Raw genomic sequence first — 9083 nt, forward strand, 5'->3', positions numbered from 1 at the left:
CAGAGCGACGGCAGGTCCACACAGACCCACCGAGGCCGTGAGAGCACTGCCCTTCTCCGGGGGGCCGCACAGAGGACCACGACACACCTGTCTGGCAGGCGCAGGAGCCAGACAGGACAGATGGGCCTGAAGGCAGAGCCAGGCCACTTGCTCACAAAGGTTTTCTTGAAAACGTAGTGGCTTTCATAAACACGGCTATTTCTGTGAGCGTGTGGCAGGTTACCTTGTTATTTTAAGTGAGTGACGTATCCTGAGCGACTGTCCATCACCCACGCACAGGAGCTCTTTGGTGTGAGGGTCCCGGGTCCACGTCTGAGCTGCAGGGCCCGCAGCCTCCACGCGGCGCTCACAGCCACGTCCCTGAGCCGTGTTATTGCTTTGAAAGGCAGGCGACATGGCTTGTTTTTGTCTGCATTCTGTTCTTGTTGATCCTTCTCCTCTCCTTTTTTGAAACATCCTAAAACCAGCATGCTTTCTGTTCATGCCTGAGACCTCCCGGGCTCGTAGGAGCGAGACCGTCCTGCCCTCTCCCAGATCCCAGGCCTGTGACTCGGTCCTAGAAACATCCTCCTGACCGTGAGCAGACAGACCGGAACCTAACAGCGATGCCCTGCGTGCCAAGCACCCCTGACCTCTGTCCCTCGAGGGAAGTGGGTCAGGGACGGGCGCCTCCTGCCCCGAGGGACCTGGCAGCCCTGCGGGTGGGAGGTTCTCCTCCCTGAGCACGCCCCCGGGGTTCTGATTCCCTGGAGGGGCGCCCGCCCAGCTCTGGGCAGCCGGGTGTGAAGGGGGCGGCTGTGTTCTAAGCAAGCGGAGCCCCAGGCCCCTCTCGCAGCCTGGCTCCGGCACTCCCACCACCAGCAGGCTGCGGCCGCGGCTGTAACACGCTGGCTTTAGCACCACCTCCAGGGAGACACTGGAAGGCCTGTTGGGAAAGCAGAGCGCAGTAGGGAGAGGAGAGGGCGGGGAGGCCGGGAGGGAGGGAAAGACAAAGAAAGGGGTGCGGCAACTGGCAGGCACCCGACCAGAGCAAGAGTGACCTCAGCGCCGGAGCAGCCTCTCAGCCTCAGAACCAGGCGGCCAGGGCAGCTGCAGGGCACGGAGTCCCTTTCTCGTCTGCGCTCTGCCGGCCGCAGTGGGGACCTGGGCCCGCTGGCCAGCCGGGTGCCATCCTCCGCATAAATTGGAGTTCTGGGCTCTTGCGGGGACCATCCCAGGCCACAGCCCAGCTGCCTGCCTTCCTGCTGCTCCTGCTGGGTGAGTACCGCGTGTGCGCCTCTGACCCCAACCCCTAAGTCACCGGCCTCCTGGCATTCCCCACCCCCCATACAGAAACCCGCAGCACCCCGGAGGGAGGCCCGAGTTGGCCATGCAGTTCTGGACATAGTGAGTCCAAAAGCTGACCCTCCAGGTTCTGGGTTCCCTCGGAAGGCAATACCAGAAGTGTGTAACTGGGGATGCCACGCCTGGGCGCCAGGGCCCCAAACCTGTCGGGCACCCTAGGTTCCTAGACACACACCTGCAAATCCAGCTTCCACTTTCCAAATGGGGGCCAGGCCGAGCCCGAGCCGGAGGTGGAGGCGGAGCAGGGAGGGAAGTCCCTGTCTGGGCTGGCACGCAGCAGGGTGTCTGGGGGCCGGCTGTGCAGCCTGTGGAGCTCACCCCTCTTCTAGGTGATGGGAACCCAGACCCCGGCTGCCGCCCAGGGCAGGGCCCTCTGGGCTCTCCTACTGGCTACACTTGGCACCACAGCCAGCCAGCCACTGCGGGGAGACTCGGTGTGTACGGCCCGGCCTCTGGCCAAGTACAGCATCACCTTCACGGGCAAGTGGAGCCAGACGGCCTTCCCCAAGCAGTACCCACTGTTCCGGCCGCCTGCGCAATGGTCTTCCCTGCTGGGTAAGCGCAGCCCTGCCCCTGCGCTTGGCATGTCCACGCAGGGGGGACGGCACCTGGCAGCGGCACCACACCTCAGTTTGGGGGCACTCTAATCCAGTTCACTTCAGTGCCAGCTATGTTTGCTGGACGCCGACTGCATGCTGGCCGGTGATGGCCTGGGCTCTGGGGGTGGGGGGGCAGGATGGTCAGAGTCAGGGGAAGGCCATTGAGCTGGTCACCAGCAGTGTCTCCGGGCAGCACGAGGCCACAGGGTGTCCCCATGTAACGGGGGTGGGGGGGGGCGGGAGGAGGGGTGCGCTCACGCGGGGCAGCTGCTCATGCAGCAACGGGCCCACAGGGGCAGCGCACAGCTCCGACTATAGCATGTGGCGGGAGAACCAGTATGCCAGCAATGGGCTGAGGGATTTCGCGGAGCGGGGCGAGGCCTGGGCCCTGATGAAGGAGATTGAGGCGGCCGGAGAGAAGCTCCAGAGCGTGCACGAGGTGTTCTCAGCTCCCGCCGTGCCCAGCGGCATGGGGCACACCTCCTCGGAGTTCGAGGTGCACGCTCGGCACTCACTGGTAAGTGCAGACGGTGGGCAGGAGGGCAGAGGCATGGGCGTGGCGGCCACCCTGCTGAGCCCCTGGCCCCCCAGGTGTCCTTTGTGGTCCGGATTGTCCCCAGCCCCGACTGGTTTGTGGGCGTCGACAGTCTGGACCTGTGTGATGGGAACCGCTGGAGGGAGCAGGTCACCGTGGACCTTTACCCACACGACGCGGGGACAGACAGCGGCTTCACCTTCTCCTCCCCCAACTTCGCGACCATCCCGCAGGACACCGTGACCGAGGTGAGGGACGGGGAGGCTGTGACAGCACTGGCCACTCGGGGCAGCTCCTGTTTTCCAGCTTTGTCTCTTGTTTGGACAGCACGCCTGTCCACAGGGTCACGGTGAGCAGGGGTGTGGTCCTGCCCAGGAGGGAAATGGCTGCGCTGCAGGACGGGGGGTATGAGGTGGGGGCCCGGAGGAGGCCAGGCCTTCCTGGTCCCTTTCCCGGACCATGTGCCAGGCGCCCCAATGAGCCGCGAAGGCCCAGTTGGGGTGTTTCCACACTGCCCTGCTGGCTCCCACCTGGGCCAAGCACACAGCAGGTGCATGTGGGCTCCTGGGCCACCAGCCGAGCTGACAGCCCTTCTCCCATCTCCCCAGATAACCTCCTCCTCTCCCAGCCACCCAGCAAACTCCTTCTACTACCCACGGCTGAAGGCCCTGCCTCCCATCGCCAGGGTGACCCTGGTGCGTCTCCGGCAGAGCCCCAGGGCCTTCGTGCCTCCCGCCATAGACGTGGCCGGCAGGGGCAACGAGATCGGGGACGGCCTCTCGGGTAAGCCCAGGTCCCACCCCCACTACCGCGTTCCCTGCCCTCAACAGCTGTGCTCCTGGGCCAAGTGCTCAGGCCTGCGGGAGCCACCACGCCACCACTGGCGCCTGGGGGCAGAGAACCACTCGGTGAGCGTGTCACACGGGGCTGAGCTCAGCTTTCACGGCAACGGCCGCGCCGACGCCCAGCCCTGCACCGGCTCTTACCTCTCCCCCGAGAGTAACCCTGAAGCAGTGTCCCAAGAGGGACTGTCTGAAGTGGCAATAACACCACCTCAGCCCCCCACTCTCCCGAGGCCAGCCGCCCACATGTGACCCCACAGGGAGTGACGGTCCAGGGGCCAGGTCACGTCATCCACCCCCACGGTGCTCCCCTGCAACAGCCCCAACTCGCCATGGAGGTCACCCCATTCTAAGCCAGGCTCTTGGGGGTGATTGCCCAGCACCAGGCTGGGCCAGGACCCCAGCAACACCAGGGGCAGGAAGGGAGTCAAACCAGGGAAAGGCCACTGATGCTCAGACAGCCCAGGGCCCCGAGCGTAGGGTTTGGCACAAGACCTCCGGGGTCCTGGTGGTTCACAGCATGTGGTACAAGATGGGGTTCTGGGGGTTCCGAGCGTTTGGGGCAGGACAAGTTGGGGTTTGGCGGTTCAGAGCATTCTGTGAGGATGACTAGAATTCTGGGAGACTTGGTAGATGGTTGATTCAAGCTCTAAACTTACCAACATTGGTAAGTGCAGCTGGGAGGAGGTGGGAGGGAGGCCCAGCCCCCCTGGGAGGTGGCCTGTCACGGCAGACAGGAAGGGCTTCACTAAGTGGACCCCTCTGTGCCCTCCACGGCAGACGTGGAGGTGGCCCTGCCCACGGGGGCGGATACCTGTGTCAGGTGCTGGTGAGTGTGGGGCCATGCTCCTGCGGTCAGCTCTGAGCGGTCAGTGACTGGATTCACAGCAGGGGTCCCCTCCCCCAGGAATGTGGGCGTGGCTGAGCCCGGGCTCTCGTCCTGCACTGCCTGTGGAGAGGAGAAGCAGGCGGCTCGCAGCGCAGCAGCATTAAGTCAAGTCGCACCCGTGGTTCCTTAGGAGGGTGGGTGGCATTTTCTTGTCGCGGACTCTGAACCACGCTGCGACGGCGCTTCCCCTCCACTCCGCAGTCTGGAGCTGGTCTCACGGGTAACCACACCCCGGGGTGCCCTTCTGCCACCAGCTCCTCCTCCCTGCGGCTCACGGGTCCCTTCTGTGCTTGGTCCAGTTCCAGAAACGCCGCTGGACTGCGAGGTCTCCCTCTGGTCATCCTGGGGGCTGTGCGAAGGTCTGTGCGGCAAGCTGGGAGCCAAGATCAGGACTCGCTATGTCCGCGTGCAGCCTGCCAACCATGGGGCGCCCTGCCCCGAGCTTGAAGAGGAGGCCGAGTGCGTCCCTGACAACTGTGTGTGAGCCCTGAGCGCGTGGCTGGCGGGCCCAGTCGCTTGGGTTGGGGCCACTCAGCGAGCAGGCCGAGCGCAGCTTCCTCACCTCTGAGCCGCACTGCTGACCGACCGCTCTGCACAGCGTGCCCGCGGGCCGGAGGGGCCTCAGGGGCAGGCGTCTCCTTTCTGCAAGTTCTCCCTTGTGGCCCCACATCCCAAGGTCCGCTCGTGTGGAGACGCACAAGTCTGCTCTAACCCACGTCCAGTGTGTGTGCCACCGTGCGGCCGTGGTCCTCCGTGCAGAGGACGTGTGCACAATGCCTGGCTGGGTGCCCTGCAGGACAGCCACCGCCCCAGGCCCAGGAGCCCGAGCCGCACGTGCTGGCTGTGAAATACCTCGGTCCTGGTGCCCGGGCGGCCGCTGGCACAGGAGCCCTCACCATGCCTGCTCCTCAGAGCAAGGATGCCTGGGCACTGGCTGCTCCTGGCATCCAAGTAGTGACGCCATAGGAGATAAAAACGGGGGTCAGGCTGGGGTACCTCACCTGGCATTGTCACATGACTGATCTTGCACTTGAATAAAGACTATCTGTTTCCTGATATTGGTGGCCATCTCCTGGCGGGCCCTGGGTGAGGGCAGACAAGGGCCGCCCACCTCCCCCGGAGGTCTCCTCCAGACTTCCTTGAAGAGCACACAGCAAGCGTCAGAACATGTAAACAGGGTGCCAGGCTCCCTGCACATCTGCAGTCCCCTCCCCAGGCCACTGAGCACCAGGGCCCCACCTCAGAGATGGCCCGGAGGGCTCACTGCTTGCCTGCCCTGGCCCTTGCCAGAGGTTGGGGGTCCCAAACCTTGTGCTACCAGCATGGATCCCACAGGGACTCCCCAGTGAGCGGAGTGGAGGCTGGGCTGGGCCCTCGGAGGACGGAGGACGGAGGAGGTGGAGACACTTGCAGGCCATCATTCCTCCTGCTTGGGTTCCTGCAGGCCCCTCTCTCACCCACCCTGCAGCCAGGGGCCTGGACAGCACTCCTCCCGCCCCGGGCACGCCCCCCATGCCTTCCAGGACCCAGGGGCCATAAATGCTGGCCCTCTCAGGAACAGGGGGCTCAGCTCCCCCTTGACACAGCAAGTTCCTGGCCGGGAGGTGTCCCTTCCCCTCCCTGGCAGGCCTTCCTGCAAACTCGACCTCAGAGCCCTTCCATCCTCTGCGAACACTCCCCTCCTTGGCCCCATTCCTCTCTCCAGATTCAGATCCCCAAAGGTCACCTTGACCCTTGGCCTTGGGGAGGAAGGAGGGAAAGCAGCTGCCTGTGACTATTTTGCTAAAGGCGGGGCGGGGGGCGGGGCGGTGAATGCCCAGCGAGTGCCTTAAACACGCGCTCACGCCTGGAAGTGCTGCTAAACAGACTGGCAGCGTCCCTGAGAGGAGGCATTTTTCTGCAGAATGTTCTGGGCATGTAATCTTGGGGCTCCCCTCTGAGATGCTGCATGACCGCGCTCCCCAGGGAGGGGTACTGGCCAAGCTCCTCAGGGAGCCCCGTGTACATAGCCCTGCACTCCAGCAAGGCCCCGTGCTGGGTGTGTCTGCTCACAGACACCCTCGCCCCTAGGAGCTGGCCTTGCAGGCTCCCAGCGAATGGCTTTGGGTGAAGGGCACCCACGTGGTGACAGCCACACAGCACTGCTTGGGCAGGCAGCAGACACAGCAAATTCTTGCTGAATGAGCAGGGACTCCACTCTGCTCATCTGTTTTGCAGGAGTCCTGACACTGAGCACATAAGAAACCAGACAAAATGAGACACCCTTTTAAAAAAGATAATGCCCTGATGAAGTGGTAGAAGGTACGGAATTCCTCCAAGGCCCAAACAGCAAGCAGCCACTGGGTAAGTGTACGTGCAGGAGCCAGACTCCACCCTGGATGCCCTGCTGGCCTGGGATGTCCCAGGCTCTCATCTCCCAGCGTGCCCACCCCCGCCCCACCCCCCAGTGTAGAGCGAGCAAACAGCTGGCCCTATAAAGGCACGGCCTCTCTTGCACTTGGCTCTGCAGAGAAGAAAAAAGTTGTCCCTGAAAATTCCTGAATGTCAGCCCCTGCTCACACAGGCAGGAGATCGAAACACCCGTTAGAAGTTTTGCTTGAAAGTTCCTGGGCTGGTGACGCCCTGAGGCACCTGGAAGACATGAGCACAAGTCCTCCCTGGAGACCCTGCTGTGGATTCAGGACTCAGAGAATTCCCACTGTAACATGAACTCACAATCTGAATGCACCAACACACAAGGGAGTCAGCAGGGCCCCCCTAAATTAGAGGAAACAGCAAACTACAAAGTCAGACCCACCATGCCCAGGCGCGGGATCGTCATGGGGAGAACGTGACTGAGCACATGACTGTGTTATGTAGCCGAGTGCAAACTTGAGAGCGTTCCATAGAACCAAGCACAGAGTCTGATCTGAACACACGGCTGCACATGCCAGTCCCATGACAGACCGGCAGGCAGGTCTCCCAGGACCATGTACTCTATGTAGGGCGTGTACAGTCCCAAAAGAACACCGCAGGTTGGGGGCAGATATAGCGGTACAGACCCCTGTCGACACCATGTTGCCTCCCCTCCTTCCGGGGCAGGGGGAGAAGTGACAAGTGTCATTTGGGGCCAGAACGTTTACTGCCCATGTCAGATGCTCCAGACCCCAAAGCGTATGACAACATGGAGGCGCCTTCGCAGATGCCACCTGGAGCTAACACACTGAGGACGCCCACCCTGGAGAGTGCCTCGAACCTGCACCCAACTTAGATATAACCTTTGTCGTGTTAAGGCGCGGAGATTTGGGAGACAGATGATGGAAGTAAACAGTTAAAGAATCTTGCGTTACACAGTGCTCAGCTCTGGAAAAGAGTGGAATACTTGCTGGTGGTGACGATGGTGCTGGTGCTGGTTCTGGTGCTGGTCCTGGTGGATAGTAGTGATGATGGTGGTGGTAGTGATGATGATGGTGGTGACGACAGTGACAGTGATGATGATAGTGGTAATGCTGGTTATGGTGATGATGATGATGATGGTGATAATGGTGATGGTGATGATGGTGACAGTGGTGGTGGTGATGGTGGTGGTGATGACAGTGACAGTGATGATGATAGTGGTGATGCTGGTGATGGTGAGAATGGTGATGGTGATGGTGACCGTTGTGATGATGGTGGTGATGATGGTGATGGTGATGGTGATGATGGTGACAGTGGTGATGATGGTGGTGATAATGGTGATGGTGATGATGATGGTGACAGTGTTGGTGATGATGGTGGTGGGGATGATAGTGACAATGTGATGATGGTGGTGATGATGATGGTGACAATGGTGGTGATGATGGTGGTGGGGATGACAGTGACAGTGGTGATGATGGTGATGATGAGGGTGACAATGTGATGATGGTGACAGTGGTGATGATGGTGGTGATAATGGTGATGGTGGTGATAATGGTGATGGTGATGATGATGGTGACAGTGGTGGTGATGATGACGGTGACAATGTGATGATGGTGGTGATGGTGGTGAAGATGATGGTGGTGGTGTCAACCCTAGTCACAACGTTCAGTACAGGAAGGTTTTGGCCACCTGGGTCAGCCCAGGGAGGGTGAGGGAATGAGTGAGGACAGGTGCACTCCGAGGCTCCTGTGGATTGGGCGTGCTACCATACACTGGGTGGCTGAAGGGCACTGGGCCAAGGCGCTTGTCCCAGCGTCTATGTGATACTGCAGGTCCCTCACACAGGCTGGGCCCAGCGGGGGCGGGACCCAGAGCTGGCACGCTGACGAGGAGGCAGAAGTGATCTGCAGTGCCAAATACAGGAGGAGGGGAGGGTCATGGCGATGGTCCACCATGCTCAGCAACACCAAGCACGTGACCAGGGCAGGGCAGAGCAGCTGGTGGCACTGGGGGGCAAGAAGTAGGGGTAGGACATTGAGAAGTGGTGGGAGGGGTGTCCTAGCAGAGATGGTGGACTGAACACTCACATCTAACCCACTCTGTCCACACTCCACTAAGACTACAGAAAAGGATGTTTAGATGGCATAACCCAGAGGCTGCCTTGGGCACTGGGTCTGCCCAGGCACTCTGAAGGAACCTCCCCACCCCCCACAACACACACACACACACACACACACACACACACACACACACACAGCCAGACCCTAACCCAGGGTGGAGACACCATCGGAGACACTGACATTCCATAAGAGGTCGGGAGAGCGCTCACTCCCTCCCACTTTCACAGCCAAGCAAACAAAGCACTGAACTGGCCTGGAGCAGAGGCGCTGGGTCAGGCCCACCCTGCGAGCAGCTGGAAGGCAGGGCTCCTGGGGCTGCTGCTGAGCGGGGGCCAGAGCAGAGTCCAGAAGACGGCCTGGCGCTCTCCTGCCCAACGG

At 61.4% G+C, this 9083-nt stretch overlaps 1 protein-coding gene across 1 annotated transcript; it reads left to right on the top strand.

Moving 5' to 3' along the window:
* Window positions 1-487: 487 nt before the first annotated feature.
* SPON2 (spondin 2) lies at window positions 488-5266 on the top strand. The gene is made up of 6 exons (XM_080678277.1): window positions 488-1257; window positions 1674-1899; window positions 2237-2460; window positions 2535-2726; window positions 3087-3261; window positions 4509-5266. Exons 2-6 carry the CDS (start codon window positions 1677-1679, stop codon window positions 4691-4693), a joined length of 999 nt encoding a protein of 332 aa, XP_080534403.1. The 5' UTR covers window positions 488-1257; window positions 1674-1676; the 3' UTR covers window positions 4694-5266.
* Window positions 5267-9083: the final 3817 nt, after the last annotated feature.

This window comes from Plecotus auritus (assembly GCF_963455305.1).
Source record: "Plecotus auritus genome assembly, chromosome: 1".
Taxonomy (NCBI): Eukaryota; Metazoa; Chordata; class Mammalia; order Chiroptera; family Vespertilionidae; genus Plecotus; species Plecotus auritus.

Coding starts and splice junctions, on each gene's coding strand:
- SPON2 (XM_080678277.1), top strand. CDS start 1,677: ATGGGAACCCAGACCCCGGCTGCCGCCCAGGGCAGGGCCCTCTGGGCT. Junction 2,461..2,534: donor TGCACGCTCGGCACTCACTG/GTAAGTGCAGAC, acceptor CTGGCCCCCCAG/GTGTCCTTTGTGGTCCGGAT. Junction 3,262..4,508: donor GATCGGGGACGGCCTCTCGG/GTAAGCCCAGGT, acceptor TGCTTGGTCCAG/TTCCAGAAACGCCGCTGGAC.